The sequence below is a fragment of the Peromyscus maniculatus genome, chromosome 7 (genome assembly GCF_049852395.1).
Source record: "Peromyscus maniculatus bairdii isolate BWxNUB_F1_BW_parent chromosome 7, HU_Pman_BW_mat_3.1, whole genome shotgun sequence".
Lineage (NCBI taxonomy): Eukaryota > Metazoa > Chordata > Mammalia > Rodentia > Cricetidae > Peromyscus > Peromyscus maniculatus.
In genome coordinates, this window is record NC_134858.1 from 25,426,944 (window position 1) to 25,452,584 (window position 25,641).

The following is a 25,641-nucleotide window of genomic DNA, read 5'->3' on the forward strand; positions in this document are numbered from 1 at the left end:
GTTTAAGCCTTTTGAGCTCTATCATCTATGCTGTAAGGATAGTACACCTCTATCACTATCTTTTGAGAAGATTAAAAGATTTGATTAGAGAAAACAGAAGAACACAGGTTTGAATTTGAGCTGTGTTACTAGCTCTGTGACCTTGGATAAATTACTTGATCTCTATAAATCTCAGTTGCTTCATCTTTCAAATCAGCTAAGGATTAAATGTGATGCCATATCTGAAGTCCTTAGTCAACGGGCAGTTAATGAGTCATGCCAAAAGACTAATCCTTCAGCACTATAACCGGACCACCTCTTTCCTCTTCCAATGCCACCAGAGTCTATCATCAGATCTGCTCTATGTCTACTAAGATGAAGACAGTTTATGTTTTCCCCAGCACATTTCCACGAGTGAATGGCCCTCATTCATAGTCTTCCTTTTCTCAAAAGGAAATTAACTCTTTCCCAGCATAACAGGGGATCTCTAAATTATAGGTCTCTCTCCCTGTTTCTCATGAACTCCCCCAGTGCTTCTCTTGGTTTTCCTAAAGACCTCTTGTGTGTATCTGCCAACTCCCCTCCTTGTACTGTCTGCTTCCTTTCTGTGGTCTGTCTGATCCCTTCCTGCCCTTCAGGCTTCTGTGTGCATCAGAGGCCTCAGCAACTGGCAAAGATTCCTTAGAACTTCAGTCTTATACCGTCCTTGTTCAGAGGGTCCATTAATAGGTCTGCTTAGGTGTGACATCTTTTCCAACTGCTGGCTCAATAGGAAGCAACTTTACTATGGAAAATATATGTATTCTATTATCACATACACACACACATATATATAGTGATATATATATATATATATATATATATATATATATCACTAATACACTATTCCTTTTTTCCTAGAGGAATCCTCTGATATATTATATGGCTTTTGCAGATAAGAACAAACAACATTCTTCCTAGATCCAGCCTTGGAAAGTGAGAACTTCCTAAGTGTTGGTGATGACGCTATTAATTATTGTGTTTGTAAGGGGGGAAATGATTTGTTTAAAGGCTAACATTTTATTTTCTAGAAAGAGGGAAGTTCTGTTAGACGCAAATGAGCTGTGTGCATCCTCCTATTTCACTGAAACTGGTTTTATGGTAGTATAGACCCGGGTTTGAATCTGAACTCATTAGCTATAGAATGTTTCCCAAGTCACTTGTTGAACTGAAATCCTAGGGTAATGGTGTCTATGGGGCAGGACCTTGGTGGGGACAACTGAAATAACACTTGTACATCCCTGTCTCATAGGAGGTGTTGGGAATACATCACAGCAGCAGCCAGGAAGGAAAGAAGGAAGGAAGGAAGGAAGGAAGGAAGGAAGGAAGGAAGGAAGGAAGGAAGGAAGGAAGGAAGGAAGAGAATTGTCACCCGGAAAGCCACTCACACATCAGAAGTGGAGCATGTGCACAAAGCTGGGGAAGAATCCCAGCAGCCATGGCAGTCTTTGGAGAGCACCTAGTAACAGAAGTACTCTTCCCAGAACCTCTGTAATATCCAGTTCTGTTCTCATTGCCCATCCTCAAAGTGCAGGCAGCATGCCAGCAGTGTGCTACTCACACTCTGGGGAGTGTGGATGGAGCAAGTGTTTTGCCTGTATTCTGAGGTGCACAATTATGGTTCCTACAAACTGTCATTACATGGAGGCAAACTGGACCATGGTAAAGGAAAAAAAAAAAAAAGAAAGAAAGAAAGAGGAAGGCCAAAGCCATAGGCATCACTGTGAGCCTTCCCCTTCTGAGGACTTCTGCAAGTTTCTTCTCCCTTGAGATTTAATCTGGATATGTCTCTAAGGATGTTACTAGGACCATGGCAATTGTTTGGGGGTTTTGTCTTGGTAGAATTCCCGAATGCTCTAATTATGGGGATCTGGCCAATTCCCTGTTATCTTTGGTGAGAAAAAAGAAAAAAAAACCCCGAACAAGCCCATCTTCCAGTTGGGGAGCCCGATTGCTTTCCAAGCGCGCTCGTCCTGGTAGGGTGGGGACTTGGTGCGTTTGAACAACATCTGGGTTCTCTGTGGCTTGCAGCTCTGGGTGTCTCCTGGCCTGGAGACCTGGAAGGGGGAAGGAGAAGGCCTTGGCATGGGCATTAGTCAATTTTTGCCAGAAAGCAGCCTTTTCCTCTCCCTTGTGTCCTGAGCCCTGCTGGGCTAAGATCTAGGAAGGAAAAGGGTATCAGATCCCTCCCGTTGACCACCCAGGAGCGGATGTGCCCATGCGAGGCACACTGGCATACTCACACAGATCCCAGCAGTACTGCTGCGCGGTGAGGGGGTGCGCAAGGGGCAGGCTTCAACTCCCCTGGGAGTGGAGCTTTCCCAAAAGGAAAGTCTCCCGTTGTCGCTCAGGAGAGTGGAGCCAATGCATGCCTTGGAGGTGGTCTGCTGTGTGCCCAGTGAAGATTGGTGCTGATGATTCTTACCAGTTGTGTGTATGTGCAAGAAAAAAAAAAAAAATCAGAGACGCTGTCTGCCTGCTCCCATCTCGCGCGCGCTCTCTCTCTTCTGCTCTCTCCCTCCCTTTGCAAACATTGGATTTAAACCTGCTCAGAATTCAGCACAGAGGAAGCAGCCTCGGTAGCAGCAGCAGCAGCAGCAGCAGCAGCAACAGCGGGAGCTAGCCGGGCCACCGCGCGCCACAGCCTCGAGATGTACCATCCCGCCTACTGGATCGTCTTCTCGGCCACCACTGCCCTGCTCTTCATCCCAGGTACCCGAGAAAGAAGGGTGTTTTCTCTCTCCCAGCGATGGTGCGGTGCACGCTGCTAGGGCAGAAGGGGAACGGGGAAGAGGGAGAGGCAAGGAGGAAAAGAGGGAGTGCAAGAGGCATGTGAGTGAAGGTAGGCTTGCGGCTTGCACGCACCCAAGCACACACACACTCACTGGCTAGCTGGCTCACACGCACACAGATGCCCACAGCACGCGATTTGCTCCCTTCCCGAGAGCTGGGTTCGAGATCTGCACCGTGCTGCAAGGCATTGCTGGTTCTGTGAAAGGCACAACTGGCATTGGCTAGTTGTGGTCCCAGGGGTGATAAAAGAGGTGCTTAAACTCCGGGGTGCAAAAGCCTTCTTGCGCTTCTGTTGGGACCTGCAACACGGACTGGATCCCGTACTGGTTTCCGTTTTTCCGAATCTCTGCGTCTCTGTTTTCTGTGCTTTTTTCTTCCCCCTTTCTGTTTTTTCTCTCTTCCCAAATGCTCTTTTCTCTCCTCCTTCCCTCCCTTCTGAACCCTCTCCTCTATTCCCTCTTCAATCTCTACCTCCCTGTATCCCTTCTCAGCCTTTTATGAATTCGCTACTGTATTTTTTTGGTGGTTGTTTTAACACAATCTTTCCACCACCTCTTGCCCTTTCTTTATCCTTCCACCAAATGGGCAGGTTGTGCCTTTGAAATACATAAATCTCCCACTTTCTCCTTCCTACTTCTGACATCACAGCAGACATGAATTTTCCCTAACAGATTTGATCGGTCCAAGCCCAGGAAAGGTTGGGGAATCTAGTGGAGTCTAGGACTGTGACAGTCTCTACCTTGGGAAGGGATGTTAATGCTGTGCTCTTTTGCCAGCACTTGCTTGTTTGGGGAAAACAAATCTGCAGTGACCAGGTAAGATGCCGCAACCCTCCCCAGTCAGCCTGCTAGACTCCGTGCAGAATCCAGCACGTCTTAATAGGGTTGGTAATTGCATTGGAGTCCTCTGCAAGCAGAGGACCATGCCTGCAGGCATCTTTCACACAATGCTGAAGGGACTGGGAAGGCTCGCCAACATTTTAGGCAGTATCAAAGGGTCTCGAAGTCTTCAGCACTAAACCTCATCTGTAGGGGCATTTCTTTCTTTTTCTAAAATCTTTTTCTCTTGTTGCAAATTGAGATACATGTTTTTCGTTAGCTTAAACCTAAATTCCCTTACATATGTACAGACATACCAGCTAAGATTCTTAATTCTCATATATCTAGTCTTAGGTAAAATACATAATTTTTCATTTTATATTCAGAATCCCTTAGTCTGGCTCCCCCTTTTTCTTTTAAACATAATTTTCTAAAGTATTTCTAAGCTACCAGAGAAAATTAGAAAATAAATTGAAGCTTATAGGGAAGAAAGAAGAGAAGATTGAATTTTAAAAAGAAAGATATCCAATATATAATGTTGTGTCACTTTAAATATTAAATAACAATTTTAATTAATTTGAAATTTTTATGCAACCCTCCTAAGTTTTGAATTGCATTTTTCTGAGAAGAGATGGGTTCTGAAAACCAAATTCCCAGACGTCATTTGGGTCTGGCAAGTCCAGAGTTGGGAGGGTGTCCTTTTCCTCTTCTGAGGTCTCCAGTGTACCAGGGGGAGTGGGGAAGGCCACAGGCAGAGCCCCAGTGCTCAGTACCTGCTTGAGCCTGGTAGAGGGAGCCAGGTGGGTGCCTCTGATCCTCTAAAAAATGTTAAACTTTCCTGAGAGTCCAGGAAGATCACCATAGACTGATTACTCCTTCCACTGTGATTCTGGAGGCTGGATTAGGATTTTCTCAAGGAAGGAGTTGGGGGGGAATGGGTGAAGGATGTACTCTGGATTGGAGTTAACAAAGTCTCTGCATCCCTCATAGTTTCCCCAAGGACAGGGAAGGAGTGAACCCAGTGGGCTGAGGCTACAACACAGGGCACCTCAAAGGAACTCCGGAACTGGGGCAAAACTTTCCTCTACGAATAGCCTAGCACCCTAAAGTACAACTCACCTGCACTTGTAGGGAGCAGGCAGTCCTGGCTTACAGAAACATCTTCCCTAAAACTGGCTACATGAGAGTGGTCTGCACCTTAGTTCTTGAACCCTAAGATCGAGGGTGAGGGTGACAGAGAAGCTGAAGTTATTTGGGAGAGCAGGACAGACATCAGCCTAGAGTTGCCTTTGCACCAGTCGGTGGGTTCTGCTCCCTACCCTGAGGGATGCTCTTACCTGAAAGATCCAGAGTAAGAATGAAGAGAAGCTTAAGTGGAATGAAGGGAGCATACCCAAGGCCTACAGCAGGATCCAGAATGGAACCCATCTGCATCCAGAAGTCCTGGGGCTCCTCATTTCTCACTTCTTTTACTCACTTCAATGTCTGAAGACTTCTTTTTATTTTTTTCTTTATTTGAAATCATGCTTTTCTTCCTATGAGGTTAACACCAGCTCCTTAGCCATGCACTCTCCCAGAATGTAAAAACAAATAATGTTATCACAAAACCTTGACCTGGTTAGGCATCCATACCATTGCATTCTGTAGCTTTTCATTTCTTCATAAAAGCACCTTTTCAACTCACAATCATTTTCAGGTTAATGCTGTTGTTGCCTGGTACCTCTCAGAGGGAGACTGATGCTCATAAATTGTTTCGCTAGGCAGAATCTCTAGGGTGGGAAGACAATTTTAAGGGCAGACTATTGAGCTCACACTCAAGACAGGACAGGATGTAGTTGGCAATGTGTCATGCTAAGAAGCACTGTCCTGAGACCCTGGGTGTCCAGGGTGGGAATGATGGAGCTGAGTTTGGTGTGTGTGTGTGTGTGTGTGTGTGTGTGTGTGTGTGTGTGTGTGTGCATTGTTGAAACATAGGCCCTTGGTAGGCAAATGTTTTCCCACTGAGCCATATCCTCAGTCCTAGGAGCCTTTTATGACCTTGAAACTGGGGGTTGGTAGAAAGATAAGTAGGTTGGGGAAGCAGGAAGTTAAGACTGTTGGATAGTTGCATCAGAACCATCTGGAGAGAGAAGGGCAGATCAACATGTAAAGTCTATCTTAGACAAGAATATGGCTAAATACGGACCACCTCAGGTCCTTCTGATGACTTCTGGACCATTTGTCTGTAGTTCAAACCCACTGTCCATGGAATGCAGTGCTTAGGTGAAAACTCATCTTCCACCCACTTATATTAGCTCTGAGAAGGGCACCATGGCTCCGAGGCAGGGTGGGGTAGGCTCTAAACTGAAGTGTCCTGGGGACTGGAAAGACTGGGTTTTATAGCTGGAAGCCTACTTTTCTTCTCTGTAGACCTTTACTATTGCGTGTCCTTTACCACTACCTCACCATGGGTCTTCTCTCCCATGTAGTGAGTAGGGACTTGTTGTAAGGATGGCAGTGTGCACAGATCTGTGAACCTGGGTGTGTGACTTGGCCATGTCTTAAACACCGTTCCTATTTTTGACTGTCAGAAAACCTTGGGCTTGTTTGGAAAAATTCCCCTGGGCTTAAGATGTCTTCCTCTTCTGCAGGCCATTTACCCTTTGTGTAGCTTACTTCAGGAAGGCTCTTGAGTCTCAGGCAAGGGCATAAGGAACTTTGAGCCAATTTTGATGACTTCTGTACCCACTCCCTACTAGTGTCAAGAATTTTGGCAGGCTGGCCTCCTGTGCAAGAGGAATCAAGCAAGAGACTGTAATCCATCCCCAGATGCTCTAAGAGTTAAGAACAAGGTCTAGGCGTCTGGTTATTGAAAGACTTCATCACCCCTTTGCCAATACCTCCTTTCCCACTCCAGCTGTCATGTGGCTCGCAATTCCTTTAAATGATTGGCATATTAATAAGGCCAGACCACATCCTGTTGGCATTCAGCACCATCTGGTGACACCAGTGAGATCAATCAGTGGTCCCAGGTGGAATGAGACTCTCGTGTGTTGCTCCAGTCTTGTCTGCCTCTCTGTGTTCCTCACATGGCCCCCCTCAGTCACAGCACCAAAGGCTGGGACATTCAGGAGATGCCTTAAGTAGTCTGCATCTGCCTGTGTTTGTTGTCGTGTTCTAGTACCCATATGTCTTGTGTCAACCACTGAAATAGCTAGCACTTGTGCTCATAGCTCCCAAGCTTCACAGGGCAGAGTTTCAGTGGGCAGTTTCCCACCCAATGGGTCTCTGTGTGTGCTGAAAGCTGAGAAGTGGCAAGCTTTGTTTCAGAGCTATTTGGAGTATTCTCAATTTGCCAGTCTGTAGAATGGGTTCCAGCTATATATACCTTCTTTTTTTTTATTGGACAAAACAGCCAGAAAACTAGGTTAGATAGTAACAAGAGAGAACTTAAGAATTACTATCATAATAGAACTCATCCCATCTCTAGCAGCACAGCAAATGGAGAATGATGCTCCTGTGTAGGTAACCAGGAAAGGATGGTCTTCACTGATGAAGAAAGAGGAAGACAAAATGGAACTGTACTGACTCATATATGTCTTTTCCATGGTGATAAAAACTAGCAGGATACAACCCACTAATTCCTTTATTCAACAGGACTTTATATAAGTTCTGACAAATCAAGATATCCTCCTGCTTCAAAACCATAAGTTCGATTTGCCTTTTTCCTTCCTTTTGACCCCACTGAGGATGTATGCTGACTTGGACTTTCAGTTTTCTGTGGTGGAAAACTAGTGGATACATAAGTCATTTTGCTTTCCTAAGATACTGCTTTGTAATGTTTTTGGTGTGCTATGTGGTACGTGGACTTGTCCAGCAGCCTAAAAGAGGTGTGGGGATTTTAGTAGCATGATCTCATAGCTCCATGTTCTTGTGACTCTTTTCAGACTGTGGGCTAGGCTTTCTTCACCTTAGCTCCATGGTTTGGGACCCACCAGTCTGCTACCCTGTCTGCTTGTGGATGGCTGCCATCTGTTTGCAGCTGCCTGCAGCTGGCGGGGGTGGTGGCGTGGTGGAAGCAAATCCACTCTTCCTGTCGCTGAACTCAAGTGTCAGCCCACAGATGGCCTGTGGCTGCTGACAAGCCGAGCTGTCAGGAATAGTGGATATTAGCACCTTTGGTTGTCGATGGAAACTTTCGGGTATGGGGGCTAAGCAGGCTGGTGTCACCTTGTTGGGGGGGGTGGCCTTGTTCTGTTCTCCCACTCCTGATAATCTCGAAGTGTAACTCTAGGTCCCAAAGGCATCTGTGCTTGCCATTTATGCCATGGTCAGGAGCCCAAGACTTAGAATGTGTGGCTTATTTCTAAAGCCTTAGTTTCCAGAGCCTTTCTGTAGGTGGGGTGTTATAATAGGTACAGATACAGTTCCGGTACCTGGATTTCTGATCCTTCACTCAGAAGCATATACAGGTATCTCAGAATGGAGCAGAAAGAAAGAACACAAAGACAAAAACATACTTATGATTACTTCCCTATAGGTGTTCAAACACACACACCACTATTGGAGTGTCCTCATCCCTTGGCAATCAAAAATTCCTTCCTTCCCCTGCATGCATACATACATGTACACATATGCACACACACACACACACACACACACACACACACACACACACACACAGGCACACAAACACAGCTTCAGTTTAGCTACTTTCAAAGGACTACTATCAGCTCCTCATAGTAGTCTTCCTCTTGCCTCAAGGTTCTGTCCTTCTAGAACACCAGCTAGAACCTTGAGCCTTGGTTCTCTCCCTACTGGCACATCGCAGGAGCCTGTGCCATACATGCCATTCATGTGTGAATGCTTCCATGGCAGTGTAGAAACTCCCTGTACAGCCCCCCATTCTCTTCTGTACCCCAAAGCCAGTAGGCACAGGAGGCAAAACTTTCACTTATCTCTCAAGATTCCCTTCCTATCCAGAACCCTTGGTGCCCAGAGGCTGGGACTCCCCTGCAGCCACTAAACTAACTTAATTAAGTGTTTGCAAAATGCTAGGAGACACCCCTGGGCAATGTGCTGGCTAAGTGTAAAGCATGATCATTATGAGGCAGCACATTGCCTTTAACCAGCAGGGACAGTATGCTGAGAGACCCCTGGAAAGGCCAAAATGAATCGATGCATCAGGGCACAGGCCATTGATTGGAATGGCTGTTTGCATGTTCCTAGGAAATGGTAAGTGACACTTGGATTGAACACTGAAGTCCAAGATCTAGAAAAACAGAACATTGGGCATTTCAAGGGACAGACACTCTGGAATGGTCTGAGTGGCCATTCTTGAACTCATGGTTTGTTTTGTTGTTTTTGGTTTTGTTTTTTTTTCAAATTTATAATGCTGTTTTACTGCACCTGGGAGTTTGTTAATGGATTCGGTAAGGAGAACAATTGTCATATGCTTTATGACTTATCTTTACTCTCATTTGTTGCTTAGCAAAAGACTGTGTAATATCACCAGATTATGCAGACTTCCCATTGACTTTAAAAACAATTCAAAATTGGACAAAGTCCACAAGGCTGCGATCTAGCCCTGTACCCTCCTCCTCCAGCCTTTGGCTTTGGTCACTCTGGTCAATCTTAGTTCTTCAGAAAAGGCTTCTTTATTTTTCTCCTTTCTCAAAGGCTTCACTCAACCATAAAAATTCTGGTCTTCCTATATTTTTTTCCATGAAGCATCTTTTTCTTCCTTCAGAACTTCGTAAAAACATTACCTGCTCTGTAGAACCTTCTTCATGCTTTAAGGTAGACTAGACCTTATTTACTATGCAAGTCTTTAGTGCCAGGATCTTTTTGCAACACCATGAGTTTATGTATTGATTTTATGCCTGTTTTTCTTCCATATACTGCAGTCCATGAAGCTGTGCCATTCTGTCCTCCAGCATATCCTCAGTCCCTGCATTCTGTTTTCTGGCATATCCTCAGTACCTACCATAGTGGCAGAGAATAAGTACTCAGAGTATTTGTTGTGTGGGTGAGTGAGCAAGTGAATAAATGGACAATGAATGAGACTACAGTCAAATTTATACCAGCATTATGTGTCAGCCTAGTCTGCATATCCTTTCCATCTATCCCCCTGAATTCTCAAAAATGTCTGTGGCCCTGGGTTGTACTGGTCAACAACTCACTCATTTTGAGAGTGAGCATAAAACTTGAGAATGATTTTGCTAGTAGGAGATGGCAATGCATAGAGAATGCTTAGGTGTGAGTTTCATTCTAGGGTTCATGAACATCAGTCAATACTAGCTGTGATCTGCCAACCAGACATAATCAGAGCTCAGCACTGGAACTGCAAATTTGTGAAACTCACATCCCAATAGACACACCTGAGAGTATGAGACGTTCTGTAAACATGGATGTGGCCCTAAAGTGGCCATCGGCCTCATACAAACTGAAATGACTCAGCATGTTCAAACAGAGTGTCTGTTTGAAATTTAGAGTCATGCCCCTGTGCCAATAACTGAGAACTATAGTGACACAAGAAGGACTTTTATCATTCACAAGAAGTAAAATGTCTAAGTACTAAGGATAGGAACATGCAGATGGCACAGGGGCAAGCTAAACATGACCAAGTGACACTTGAGCAGGTTGTCATTCCCATGGGAAAGGTAAACTGGGCTCAGTCAGATAGAAGAGTTATAAGGTGACATCACTTTTATACCTAGCTGTTTCCACAGCGTAGTCTGTCCCAGTGCTGTTATATCACGGCTGTTGGGCTATGGATGACAGAGAACTTGCCTTGTTAATCTGTGAATGCTTCACAGTGCCCAGCATGTTCATTTCTCAACTAAGATATTTAGGGGGTGATTACTGTGGGACAATGTTTAAACTAAAACAGTTATGATTGGTGTGGCCTGGGTGTGCAGCTGAGTGGTTACAGTGCTTGGATAGCATGCATGGAGCAAGCGACACACATGCATCAAACCAACACTTCTATGACTGTGAAAGCACAACTCAGAAAAAGATAAGGATGGATGATGTGCTTCCATGAGTGCCTATAAGGAGAGCTGATCTTGCCAGCAAGCTTTGTGACAGTGACAACTGAGGAAACACCTGAAAAGGTGAGGAGCAGAAATGCTCTAAGGCACAGGGAAGGGGAGGGGGCAGTGTGGTGTTTTGAATGAGAATAGCCCTCAGAGGCTCCTATTTGAATGTTTGGATCCCAATTGGTAGACTGCTTAAGAAGGATTAGGAGGTGTGGCCTCATTGGAGGAGGCATGTCACTGAGGGTGGGCTTTGAGGCTTCAAAAGTCAATGCCAGGTCCGATCTTGCTCTCGTTCTGTTGTATGCTTGTGGATCCAATGTTAGCTCTCAGCTACTGCTCGATTGCCTGCTTGACTGCCATGATTCCTATTGTGATGGTTACTGACTAGCCATCTGAAACTGTAAGCAAGCCTAGTTAAATACTGTGTCTTATATGTTACCTTAGTCATGGTGTATCATCATGGAAATATAATGGTAATTAAGGCAGGCGGCATAGACAGCATAAATAGGGTACCTGTGAGGTTCAAGCTCTGATGCCAGGAGAGGAGGCAGGCCAAGGGAGGCCAAGAGGTTGAAGAGATTTTGCGGAATCGTGGGAAAATAAAGAAAAGACTTTCTTTATTCATCAGTGCACAGGCTTTGAGGTGGGAATATGCTGGCACACAAGGTCTACACACTGGCTGGCATAGGCACATGGGTAGACCAACACAGGCTGCAAGGAAGTAGACACTCAGATCTACAGGCAGATACAAACAGAAAGAATGGTGAAGACAGAAGCAAAGGCCAAGGCTAAAACTTCTCATCTCATAGCCACACTTATATAAAACCCACATACAGGCAGCATCTTGCCAGAAATAGTTACATAACAGATTACATCACTGTTTACTTCTAGATTCCCTGGACAATCAATGTCAGCCATTTTGTTGCTGACACATTAGTCCCCCCAGATGTCCAACCTTAGCCGTCTTGGCTAATGCTTCATATCTATACCGGCACCACGTTTTCTAAACACAAAGTGGCCTGTTTAGTCTTCTGTTCCTTACAGGATCTCATTGAGAAAACTAAGGGCTCATCCCCCTACTTGAGTAGGGCATAGACAACAAAAGTGTGGTACAAGATGAGGCTGCCAGACTTGCTGTATAGGGGTCAGAAAACAAAAATAGTTTCTGAAGCACATTTTGGTTATTATTCTAGAATTGATGGACCATGATTGACATGATTCATGTGATGGGGTACGGACCATGGTTTATATCCTTTAATCTCATTCTTGTAGAAGCTTGTAGAATGGATTGAAGATGAACATGGCAGTTGGGAGGTCACTGACACAGCTCAGATGGGAGAAACCTTGTCTTAGACCTCTGGAAGAGATGATTAGAAAATAGAGGCAGAAATGAACCTGCCAGTCTTTAAAGGAATCTTGTGGGTGACTTGTAGAGGCTGCAGAGTCTGATTCTACCAACAAACACAGAGTCAACACAATAACTCTTGGAACCTGTAAGGTCTACTGTTAGCACCCTGCTTCTCTCTCTCTCTCTCTCTCTCTCTCTCTCTCTCTCTCTCTCTCTCTCTCTCTCTCTCTCTCTCTCTCTCTTTCTCAGCTGATATACAGTCTAGCCATGGAACAGGAATAAGTGGCTTTTAGTATTCTACCCTTCCTGGAAACATACCAATTTCAGCCCTCAACACATGCCCACCAAGTCCAGTGTGCCACTGAACTGAATATATTTAAGAGATGGAAGAATTCTAGTTGTCTTACCTGCTATATTCTACATGAGTTTTTCCTCTGGAAAAATTCAAGATGTGATCAGAGGAGCTTTGACTGGATTCTCAAGTGACTGTGGACATTCTAACTATATGTCATCAATATGATGATATCAGAATATGCATAACCTTCCTCCTAAGCTACCCATGCCAGGGACCTCCAGAGCAGAGCTTGGTATCCATGGCTTCCTGTAAACATGTTTTAAGGATCATAGGTCCTGTTTAGTCTATCCCCCAATGAAGCAAAAGTGGTCTGGGAATCTTCTGTCAAGTCACATTCAGATAGTGACTGGAGTCCCTCTGGAACACAGGCCTTCCACTCTGGAGTAATTCCTCTGTGATTGTGAAGAAGGTAGCTAATATTTACCTCTGAATCAGATGTTCTGTTGAAAAACAGTCGGGTAACCACAGCTACTATTCTGTTCCTCACTCTTACTCACATTAGCACACAGAAGAAACATTGTGGGGCAAGGTAACTCAATAGGAAAAACCTAAGGATTAGAGTCTGGGGGCACAAAGCAAAAACAGAAGCCATGTAGAATAATGACCTTTGCAACTGAACTGGGAGACTTCTAGAGATATGTGGTTCCTCAGTATAAGGAAGGACATGCTTAGGGTAGTATAATGAAAAAAAAAGTCAGATTTGTGTCAAGCTGACATAAATCATAACCTCTTTGGTCTATACACTGTGACAGGTGCTGGATTTTATCATTACTATGCCATCAAAACATCTCTTTTTCAAATAGCTGTTTGGCCTCAGAACTGTACTAAGCCAGGAGAAAATCCATACTGAGAATCTTGTGGCCTCCACGCTGATTCATGGTAGACTTACATGTACCCATCACATGCACACGTATCATACCTGTTCTCTAGCTGAGCAAGTGAAAAGAGCCAATCTTCTTCCCTTTACACTCCCATCACCTCTGCTTAACAATCAGCAAAGTGGAAACAGGCACAGTGAAGACGATAGCTGCAAGGAGTTGTCGATAAATTCAGAACGAGAAACAAGAGTTCAAATTCAGAAGCATGCCAGAAAGGATCAGATGGTAAGAGGAGACATGGCAGTGGTGAGTCAAACCACCTGGGGGCATTCCCATTTCTACAATGACAGGCTTAAGGAAGCGAAGCCTGAGGCTACTCAGAATAAGCCAACTCGGTTCTTCTGAACAGGCCAGTGCCAAGGGATTTCCTGTATTCTTCAATGAGAGGAGGAGAATGCTGGAAGAGAGAACATGGCAGATGGAAATAGCCCATTTGCTTGCAGGCTCCAAGAGAAACTGGGGTTTCCTTAGGAGTCCCTGGCTTTATCCCATGGAGAGGATAGTTCCCAGTCTTACTTGGCACTGAGATGGATGCCTCTTTGGGTGAAGTCCAGATGGGAAAGGATGATGAAAACTACTAGTGGGCATTTGAGATTCTGCATCTTTTCCTGATGGCCCCATGGAATCTTGGAAGAACATGGGCACTGACAACTGATGTCAGCTTAAACTCATGCTATTTGAGGATGTGGCCAATTGCTTCTGGTCACCCAGACAACTGTTTCTTTCTGTCTTTCACATAAATAGTCTATATTTAAAGCAGATGGTTGGTTAGCCATTCTGTGGCTATCTCATGGGATCACTGATTCAGTGAGTGCTGGCTTGGCCTTTGGCCAGTGGCCATAGGTAAGGGCTTTAACTTCTCCAAGATGCTGATCCTTCTGCATAAAATAACTGGGTGATCTCAGAGGTACCCAGAGAAGTCCCAGCCCTCTGAGTTACTAGTAGTCAGGTATTGTGTGTCTTGGATAGGCCAACATTGCCTGGGGATTCTTTTCTCTTTCCATGATTTTCTCTGGCTGTGGTGAGTGTGGTTGTCAGGGTGGCACATATTCTGGCTCTGGAGCAGGCAGCATGGTGAGGGAACTCCTGATATCTCTTCTGCAGGCCTGAGATTGGTTCTGTTTGCTTCTGTTCCCATGGAGACCACTATAAAGTATTTTCTGTTTTCCCATATGAACTATGTGGACCTTGCCAGAGCACAGGGACTTCTCCATGTGTGTTGCAATGAGAGAGGCCTGGCATGGGTAGAAAGGGGCTCTGACTCACAGCCTAAAGTCAAGCTAGACCTGCCCTATGGCTGTCTAAGTTCCCGGCCCTGCTCATTATCCTCACTGAAAGATGAATTTCAAGGAGGAGACCATGGAGGCATAGGAGTCTTTTTGGCTGTCCTGAACATATGTTATGGTCCTGATCCATTCCACCTCATACAAGCTGATTGGTGAATCCTAGGGTTTGTTCAAGCCACAGAAAACCATAAAGCATCTTGGGGCTTCATGACCTCTTCTATCCTATGAATGGTCCATAATGAGAATAATTCATGTATGAACAGAAAAAGGGTAATTTATGGGCCTGTGCATCTGCCTTGTACCCTGCCCCAATCTAACATGTTGATTGGTAGTATTGACTGGCCCACAGTTCTCAAAAGGATCCTTGAGATTCCCTGGAATACTGCACTAAGTAATTCTCTATGTCATAGCACTGTCTGGTGGGCAACAGTGTTCTGCAGGCCTTGGCTGAAGTCTGGATAGTTGGAGAAGAGCTCATGTACCTCAACCACAAACTTAACCTAGTATTGTCTAGGATCAGATGTGCACCTGTTGTACCTCCTCTTTGGAATGGAAATATCTCCTGGCCTGGCTTTTCTGAGAGAGAATCAACTGACAGCTATACTTTCTAGCTTGGTTTCCAACTGCTCAGTCTCCAGCATACAGTCCCCATATCATGCATTACAAACTGTGGATGTGGTCAAGTCTTATCGACTCAGTGGTTGTTTTAGAGCCGCATCATACATTGTTGAGCATGGTTGATTGAAGTTATGTTTTCTGGAAGGTACATCTGCTTGTAGATTAGGGTTATAGAGAAAAAGCTGACACTTCCACTCCATTAGTCTTCTAGAAGCACCACTGAGGTCTATGTGTATGAGAAAGCAAGAAAATTTCAGTAACATAGTCCTATCTTATGTTTTCCTTCAAATGTAGAAGCAATGGAGGAGAGTTTGGAAGAGGGAAGGCTGGAAAAATCAAAGGCAGCATGTTATAACCTCCCCTGTCTTCCATAAAAACATCTTATATGCTTTGTTGCTCTATTCATCTTTTTTTGTGTATGTGTGTGGTGAGAAGTAGGAAGATATGGGCCATGCTCATTTTTCCAGTGCAGAGAAAGCACTTCCTGTTACCCTGCCTTCTTATTGGTATTCCCAGGTGCCAGTTCAGGGCACGCTTCACCAGCAGTAGACCTCTCGTTTAGGCCTGCGATTGAACTTTATTTTGTTCAAATAAGTTAATACATAAGAAATACCTCGATTACGTTTTCAGATTCCCCGCAGACTCCTTTGTAGTGCACTGAATATTTAGTGGTTGTCTGAAGAGTCAACGTGAAGGCAGAAGCTGTTCTGAGAGCACAAAGATGGCAGGAGTGAGGGATGTCTTAAAGCCAAAGACTGCTTCAGGATTCCTTACCCTATGGTGATAGTTTATTTGTGCTGAAATATGATTTTCATTTTCACAAAAAAAAATGTGATTTTATTTGTATGTTAATAAAGTTGCCTGGAGATCAGACATCACAATGATCCCATAAGTGGGAGTCAGGCAGTGGTAGCACACACCCTTAATCCGATCACATGGCAGGCAGAGTCTCTGTGGTCAAGCACACATCCAAAGCAAGGTGACCTGAACTTTTAGTCCCAGTAACAACCATGGAGACCTGGAGGTCTGTATAGACAGGCAGTGATGAGGAAATCATGTGGTTGGGTTTAGAGCCCATGAGAAGACAGAACAGAAAGGCAATAAAAAGACAGGACACAGGAAGAAGGTCTCTCTCTCAGGGGAAGGACAGCAGTGTGTGGTAAGATAAGGTGGTCTTAGCTCTTGGCTATTGCTCTGATCTCTGGGCTTTTAACTCTGCATTTGGCTCTGTGTTTCTTATTTAATTAGACCATTTAGAATTATATCTGCATTACCCAACATGCTTTCTCTGGATCAGAAATGTTTCAGATTTTGATTTTGGAGTATTTACATGCATGTTATGAGATCATGAAGGTAGAAAAAAACCCTAAACATGCATCATTTATGTTTCAATACATAGTTTGCAGGTAGCTTTATGCAATATGTTGAGTGCATCTGAATTTTGACTGAGGCCTGTCATATGAGGCTAGGTGCGGGATGTCATTGGAAGTGCCATGTTGGCACTCAAGAAGTTTTGGAATTTGGAACATTTCAGATTTTGGGTTTGGGAATTAAATATATTTAACCTGTACTAGGAAGGATCAAGGCCACCCAGCAGGAGGGCTGCAGGGAGTGAGATGGAACTCAGCCACCTAGAATTGAGCCCTACCAGCACCAGAAACCAGAGTCTGCCTATCTTGAGATGGAGTGACAGGTTCCCATTGACATCACTTTCAGGGCCATATTCTTGTGCAAGCCTCCCATCTGCATGCCTCCTCCCACCCACCTGTGCACACATGCTCATGCACTACTACCTATCAATCCACATATCTGTTAGACCTGATCTGACACCACCTACCCATTCTCCTACCATTCACGTACCATCTACCCAACTACATACTTGTACACATTCACAAACACATTATCTACCCTTATATATACACATACCCATTCATGCATCACCCATCTATTCATACACACATGTGCACTCATACAAATACCATCTACCTATATCCTTACTACCCACCCAGCCAACCCCTTCACACCATCTACTCATACTGCCCTCCCAACCAAACACACGTACTCTACCACACACCCATACACACGTGCATGCACACTTTTATGTTTTACTCACTCACATATTCCATATACTTAGACATGTATGCTCTCCACATATAAATATACCTATGTGCATGACTCACACACAGTCATGACTCCACCCAGCTACATATACATACAGTTACATATATACCTATCCATAAATAGGCACAGACTCCACTCTTCCACACATCCATGTATATCCAAATGCCACATATGCCACGCCCATTTCAAATACACATACCATCCTCAACCTCTTTCTCATGTTCAAAAAGAGTTTTGTTATAGGTCAAAGGGTTAACAATGGCTCAACCCTGACTGTGTTCCTCTGGGATGACTGTAGAGATAATTCTCTGGCCACAAATCACTCTGTGTATTGGGACACTATGGTTGCTGTGGCAGACCCCATTTTGTAGCAGCTGTACTGTTCTTCTACAATACTATCTTTGTGGTAAGAATGGGTAACCCATCAGTGAATGCAGACTAGCATCCAGAATAATATCTCAGTCATCACAGTGACCATTGAAGGGAAAGAAATGTCAAATAGTCTCTGTAAGAATTAAAAGCTAAAGACAGGGGCCATTTATTTCAACTGTTCGTGATTCTGCATCTCTAGCATCCCTACTCTCTTTCCCTCTGTCTTGTCTGGGTCCCAGTACCAGCTAGCCTAGACACACTGGGCTTTACCTTACTGCTCTAGGCTGGAAATAACCCTTGTCCTGCCAAAAAGTCACACTGAGGTGAAGTTAGAATTGCTTTCTTTTAAAACTTATTAGGTGTGTGTGTGTGTGTGTGTGTGTGTGTGTGTGTGTGTGTGTACGTACAGGTATGTGGACCTGTGAGTGCACATGAGGAGGGCAGAGGTCCATGCTGGGTATCTCTCTTTTCATTTTTGAGGCAGGGTCTCTTCCTGAACCTGAAGTCCACACATGTGTAGACTTGCTGTCCAGCGAGCCCTTGGGACTCTCCCAATCCCACCCCCTAGCACTGGGGCTTGCGGCAGGCACTGCCAAGCCTGGCTTTTTACATGGTTCTGGGGACTGACTCAAGCTCAGGTTCTCCTCCTTGTGCATGGTGCTTTGCAAGGAACCATCTCCTGTCTCATAGTCAGAATTTATTGAAGGAAATGTTATTAAAAGATGCTAATGGAAAGACGTGGAAAAGAGTGAAGGAAAGCTGGAGAAGGTTGTCTTTCCTGAGCATAGTTTTGATCCTGAGGTACCACAAGTCCCGCTCCAGAACTGGGTGTTAGGAGAATTCTTCTCAGTTCCCTGCTCTTGAGGTGTAGATGACCAAGAGCTACCGGCAGCCCTCTGTAGTCCATTGCTATTTTTAGCTCTGATGCCATTTCCTTTGGATACTCCCCAGCCGTGGTTGAGTATGGCAGAGACACCACTTCAGGCCCTTGTAGGGCTATGGTCTTCTCTGGGGGATGGCTTTGACTTGAAGGCACCTGAGATGGCTCTTTAAGCTTTCCTCAGAACTTCACTGTTGTGTCTGCTTCCTCCCACTCACCTTCCCAGCAGCCTTCCCCTCACCTTCACCAGAGACCAGGCTGGCACGGCTGGCCGTCTGCTGGCCCTCCTGGCTCCTTCACTTTCCTTCACAGTTTCTTCCCCAAACAAACGTCTTGCACATCCAAACCTGTCTTGATGTCTGGTTCTCAGAGGACCCAGACTGACACAGTGTTTCTGAGCTGACCGAGATAAGTAGGCGTGTGAACCAATGTTGTACTCCATATGTCAGCCTTCTCTGGTTTGACGGCTGCCACCCACTCTGCAAAGTTGAGCCACGGAAGCCCTTCGGGGACTCAAGTTTTTAAGGCTGAGAAGCCATTTTTTATTTTATACTCCAAAACATAATCCTGGCCTCTGGAAGCCTTGTTCTGGACTGATTAAATGAAGCATGTTTTTAACGTGTCTCTTACGATTTATCAAGTGGGCGCCCTCTAAACTGATCATAAAGGTGGTTCCTGTTCCCCTTGTTGCGCTGTTAGTTTATGTAGATATGCAACCCACACTTCCAAGCTGTTTCTCACTTTCTGGAGCCTATTGACTCTCTGGCTTATGTCCAAAGCTGGTTTTGTCCTTCAGGAACATTCTGTTCTAGTTGTTATGATTTTTGTATCTTGCCCTTTATTCTCCTTACATCTATGTGCTACAATTCTTTTACCTTGTACACTTACCTCCTTCCACAGGATTCTTGTTTGTTGCTACGCTTGTTCTGTGGGTTGTAGGATGTTTAGCAGCAACCTTGGCCTCTACCCACCAGATGCCAGTAGCACCTCTTACATTGTGAGAGCCCAAAAATGTCTCTAGACATAGATAGCCAAATGTCCCCTGGGGGACAGAAATCACTCTGCTGAGAGCTGCGGCTCTGATTTTAAACAGACAGCATGGTATCTTAGCAACCCTTCTAACTGATGTGAGCTGTCTTCTCCCAGCCAGTCAAAGGTGGACTTCTCTCAGCGTATCATCAAACTTGAACTTCTGATGTGTGTGGGTTCCAAGAAGCTTCTGGTTCTCTCATTTGTTCCACAGGAAAATTATTTTATCTAGAACCTGGAAGCCAATCATTGACTTCTTCACCTTTTCCAGATGTTTTGTGTTGAATACTGTATAAAAATGGGAACATACTTCTTAATGCTAGTAGGCAGAATAGCAGAGCTTTTCTCTGTGCTAGTGTGCCTAGAGCAGACAGAAATTCTTGCACTGTGATAACAAGAGAATTTTTGCTAAACTGGCTTTCTCATTGAGTATGGGGTCATTATGAGCCAACCTGTTCCAGTAGCTGTTCTTCAGGCAGACTTGGAATCTGTTCTAGTAGCTTGAGCATAATCAGGAGTGAGATGGACAATTCCGATAAGGTTCCTACTGGGATATATCTAAAGTCAAACCGAAAGATTTGGAAAAAATTGCAAAGTTGTAGATAGCTATATAGATCTATGCTCAGTTCTGACAGTAGAATTTTGACATCAATTAAGTAATGAGCCTTAATTATCAATTACATAATGAGTCTCCTATAACCAAGAAGTTGGAATGGTCCTAGGAATTGTAGAGGAACGAAGATTCTCTTGGCTGGTGTCTTTGGGTTGTTTTCAGTGGAAAGCAAGCAGTTTTGGCTGACAGTGAGACTGTCTCCTGTGTACCAGTGTGATTTGGTGAGAGGTGATGCCAGACACTCTACATGAGACTAAAGAACCAGACACAGGTGAGCTGCAGCACAGTGAGCCAGAAGGAACCAGGGATTGGTGAAGGAGGGTAGACCCTTTGGAATTCAGAATTATATTTTGTCTTTTGTTCAGCTGACTGCTGTCCTGATTTCTTTGCTGCTGTGTTCTTGACAACAATAACTTAAAAAGCTGAACTGATAATCTCTGTGATATAGCTCACTGATTAGAATCTTTTCGTGACCCATTATAAATGTCACATTTGGTTTAGGTAAAAGCTGCTTCCTTGGGCAACAACATAGACAATGACTCATTTCACAAGGTCATAATGTGACTTGAATGGGCTATGCATTTACCGTCTGCCCAATCCTGGAGGTCTAGGACAGAGAGATGGCTAGGAAAAGCCATATTCTGCACTTGATCTTAGCCAAAAGGCCAAGAAGCGATGGAAAAGCCATCTTCTGGGTCCTTCTTGGAAAACTGGCCCTGTAAGCATGTTAACAGCCTAGGGTGTGGTCTCCCCCACTCTGTCATAAGCAGGGAAGGAGAAACAGCTTGGCCAGGCTTCCTCGGGGAGGTGTCTCAGAGAGAGCCTTTAGAGATGGCTTTTAAAGATGACTTTTAAAGACTACCTTGTGAAGGAGCCCACTGAGCCACCATTGACCCCAGGCTTCTTTTTCTGAGATTAAACTGAGAGAAGGGAAAGGAGAGTGGAACTATGAGAGACAAGATGGAGGCCCAGGCTGTTTTCCAAGGGGCGGTGTTGAGAGGAGGGCAGGACTCCACAGTCCACATGGCAATGTTCTCATCCACTGGGGATTTGGTTTGTGTAATTTAAACGTCAGAAAAATGATGGATGGTGCTGGGGAAATTTGAACTTCGAATGGCCTTGCAAGTTACTAAATGTCCACGTTATGAATGGAGTCAAAGCAGGAGAAACTTTGTTTTTCTGAATTCAGAATTTTCTTTTTCACTGAACTTCACACATTATCAGAAGACATGGTATATGTCTGATCAGCTCTTCTATAGATGAACTTGCCCACTTATGGAATTGTATGTTTATGAATTCCAGACAGCAGGACCAATAAAATTAAATTCTTCTTTATGTTTTTAAGGATTTGTTTTAATTGGACAGCATGCTCAAGTTTTGGGATAAATCTATTTTTAATTGCTTATTGAGTTCTTGAAAAGAGATTTACCTGGTGCAATATTGTGAAATTATAAGATACATATGTTAGTCTCTGCCCTGGATTTCTGAGACAGGACTCATAATACCTTTGTAGATGGGGTTCTAGAAGAATCTTCTGTTCCAATATTTGGTCCTTGCCCTGGTTGCTGACTTGGAAATCCTGAGACATCTGTGATTTCCAGAGTTATAGGAGTGCAGAGCACTGAGCTCCTAAGTCCCCTGGCATTTCCCAGGCTATGAGAGCGTCTTTTGTTCTAATGAGGTGATTCTTGGTGGGATCCTGGTTGGGCTCAAGATAAGGACTGGTTGCCAGGGGAACCAACTGTGTGATTAGATGAATGAAACTTTTATCTCTAACATTGTGACCTCTGGGGGAAGGGAGAGGACCTGAATGTTGAACATCATGATCATTGATGGCCAGCTAATCAATCAATTGTGACTACAAACAAGTCCCAAAGGACAGGATGAGAAAGCTGCATCATGGTTAAGCAATGAGAGGTTCCTGGAGGGTAGCCAGAGAAGACACATGGAAATGGCACACCCCTTCTAACATACATTGCTTTGTGCATATCTTCTATTTGGTTGTGTACGAGAAGCCCTTTAGAATATCCTTTACAATAGGTGAATTAACACGGTTAAAGTGCTCCCTTGAGTTCTGTGATCTACTCTTAGCAGTTAATTAAACCTGAAGAGGAAGTCCTGAGAATCATGTTTTATTGCTGGTCAGTCAAAAGCATAGGTCATAACTGGAGGCTTGCAATTAACCCCAGTCCTGTGGGCCTGTTCTGAGTCTTGTGGGATTTGGCATTATTTCCAGGCAGAGAGTGTTGGGAGAGAGTTGAATCGGGATATCAAGTTTGCTATCTATTGACAAATTGTTTAATGTCTGTATAGAAAACCTTAGCCATACATAACAGGCATTGGGAGTGCTGTGTGTTGAGTGCCTATGTAAGAGTAAGAGCATTTTCCTCCTATCCAGTTACACTTAATCATTGGTCATTGACTTCATTCAATCAGCTGTAAGCACCTAGCTTAGACCAGGCACCATTGTAGGACTTTGAGATCTATAGTGAATAAAGAACAGTTTCCTGCCCTTAGGAAGCTGATTTACTAGTGGAGGGAATATTATAATAAATAATAAAACAATAGATATATACATTTCATGGTATTTTATAACATTGAGAGTAATAGAGATTAAAGGAAAAATATATTAGGATATGGAGCCTGCTGATACTGGGCAGGAAAGCCAGGCTAGTCTGGGTAAGTCTTATTTTGAAAGTCACCACTGAACAGAGGCTTGTCGGAGGGGAAGAAGCACTGACTGGTGCAGAAGCACCAAATCTTGAGTATAATCTGTGTGGCCTTGTCAAGGGGCCAGAGAGGTGGTGAAGTCATTCCAACAGAGCAAGCACATGCGAAGAGCTGAACGAGATGAAAAGAGAGAATAGGGACCTGGCCCCACGAGCTCTGTTGTCTTCTGCTATGATTTGGATAAATGGCTTCCAGGAGCCCATCGACTTGATCCACAGCTTGGCAGTGCTTGGAGACAGTGAACCCTAATGTGGGTGCTAGTGAGAGACTTTAGGTCTTCAGGGAGGGGGGTGTCCTCAAAAAGGAGATTGTGACATAATGGTAGTTCTCTTTGACTTTCCTGCCATGAAGTCAACAGGCTTCCTCTCTTACGTGGTCTTTTCATGATGCACCATGCAGCCACAAGCCCAAAGCAATAGGGTCAACTGGCTATGGCCTGAAGCTCCAGAGAATGCACGCTATGATCAACTTTCCTCCATAAACTGGTTACACCTCAGGTGTTTGTTGAAGTGATGGAGAGCTGATGAGTGTCCTCTATAGGAAGTTTGGCTTTTACTCTGAAATAGATGAGGAGCTCTTGCAGACAGTAAGCAAGCAATGTGATCTCACTTATTCAAAGGAATGTTCTGGCTATGGAGGGGCAGAATTTAGAACATCTAGGAGGCCTTCCTCCAAACAAAAGCGATGGTGGTTTGATGTAGGGTGATGGCTAAGGAAATAATAATCGTGGTAGATCATAGCTAGACGTTGTAAGCAGAGCTACTAGGTTGGCTGAAATTTCCATTTTTCCAAAGTTCATCGATAAGGAGAACAGGGTTTGAGACATTTGGTTCCCGTGTGGAGGTGCCAGAGAGTTTATTTTGGATATGTTGTACTTGATACACCTTTTAGATATGTGAAGTAGTCAGTTGGATGTGTGTGTGTGTGTGTGTGTGTGTGTGTGTGTGTGTGTGTGTGTGTGTGTAGAGAGAGAGAGAGAGAGACAGAGAGAGACAAAGACAAAGATAAAGACACACAGAGAGACAGAGATCTGAACCCAACACTCACATATGGAGATGATAAGTTCTGCAGAACAGCAATTCGGAGAGAGGCCTTGGAGATGACTGCACAGATGCATTCGATCTATGAGAACATGTTGGTGAGCCGGTCAGTGAATCAGAACAACAACCAGCAAGTGAGTGGCATGCAGGCCTCAGATTATTAGTGTGTGACCACAAGTCACCAAATCACTGCAGTATAAACGAGAGGAACTAACAGATTAAAGCATAGTTTCTTCAGCATTTACTATGGGGGCATGAAGAGAAGGCCAAGCCCAATGCCACAGATGAGTATTACAATAAAGGTCCATAGGAACATTTGAGCCAAAGCCTCCATTATAAGTGAGGAGACACAGGGCTTCAAAGTGGACTGACTGGATCAGGTTCACACAATAAGTCATAAAGAACTAGGCAGAGAAGGGAGGCCTCATCCTCCCAGGCTAGACCATTTTCCTCAGGTCACTGCTCTGCTGGCTAGGATTTTGATTAATAACATTGGGACAATCTAACAGTCTTCCCTCTCAGTATGCCATGACCTGACTTGACCCTCAAGTTCAGAACAAGACTCCCAGCGACCTGGCAGAGCTGGAAAGGGCTCTTGCACTATGGAGACTTGCCTTTCAGAAGCCTGCTTCCTGCTCAGTGCCCTGGTCAGAGCTGCCCAAATGACTGCAGATATGCATTTCACATTGGAGGGGTGTGAAATCGTAAGCAGACCTTTATTTATTTATTTGTTTGTTTGTTTGGAATTCTCCATTTTAAGAGCTTGTCTACATGACTGGTCCCACTGCTCATCCTCTTTCCCAGTTGGCCAGTGAGCTTGGGGAATGAATGTGCTCATGAGAGGAGTGAATGTGGATGAAAGAGTAGTTCCAGCAGCTACTGAGAGGCAGTGTTGAGAGAGACCGTGTGCGCAGAAAATGTTCATTGGATAAATGTCTGAATGGGTATTATGGTTAATTGTAATGTTAACTTGCCACAAGTTAGAGTCACTTGAGTAGTGAGCCTCACCTGAGGAAGAGTCCTGACTGCCTTAACAAATGTTGGAAGACCCACCCTGGATGTGAGGGGGCTTCTGGTAACCGTCCACATAAAATGGGTGCGACAGAAGGAAGATTGCTCATCCTTACCTCACTTGGCTTCCTTCTCGCTGCCTAGGATTCTTTCTTGATATAAGAGCATGTTTCCAGGCTTCCAGGTGGACAAAGGACCAGTAGCTCTCTAGGAACCTTCCAGGTTTTGGGTACCAGTTTGGACCCGTTGTGACACCCAGCCTTGTGGAGTGAGGTATCGCAGGATTGCCAGCCTCCCCAGTAAGAGACAGTTACTGTGGGACTGCTCCAACTCCTAAGGCCTTTAGCTTCAAAGACTGAGTAACTGTGGGCTTCTCAGCCTCTTAATTGTAATTCAGCTATTATTACTATTTTAACACAAGCTGACCTAATAAATTCTTCAGTATATATTGTTTATATATTTAATGTTATATATTAAGAATGTATGTTACATGTGATTAATTATTAATATACAATGTTATATAATTTGTAAAAATAATATATTATAGAATTATGTATGCATAAAATATTTACTTTATTATTCACACATATTATATATATATGTGTGTATATATATATATATATATATATATATATTCATCCTATTAGTTCTGTTCCTTCAGAGAACCTTGACTAATACAAGGTGTCATTTACTAATAGCAATATATTAGTAA

General features: G+C 44.2%; 1 protein-coding gene across 3 annotated transcripts in view; it reads left to right on the forward strand.

The window, feature by feature from the left end:
* Window positions 1–2,367: 2,367 nt before the first annotated feature.
* The window catches only part of Opcml (opioid binding protein/cell adhesion molecule like), a 1,130,894-nt gene continuing 1,107,620 nt past the window's right edge, over window positions 2,368–25,641 (forward strand). For 2 of the 3 annotated variants that reach the window (XM_042280598.2, XM_076575910.1), the window contains exon 1: window positions 2,562–2,730. In XM_042280598.2, coding sequence (XP_042136532.1) covers window positions 2,670–2,730 — 61 coding nt within the window. In that variant the 5' untranslated portion in view covers window positions 2,562–2,669. Of the gene's footprint in view, window positions 2,731–25,641 lie in introns of all 3 variants that reach the window. The other variant, XM_076575912.1, reaches the window with a different exon arrangement.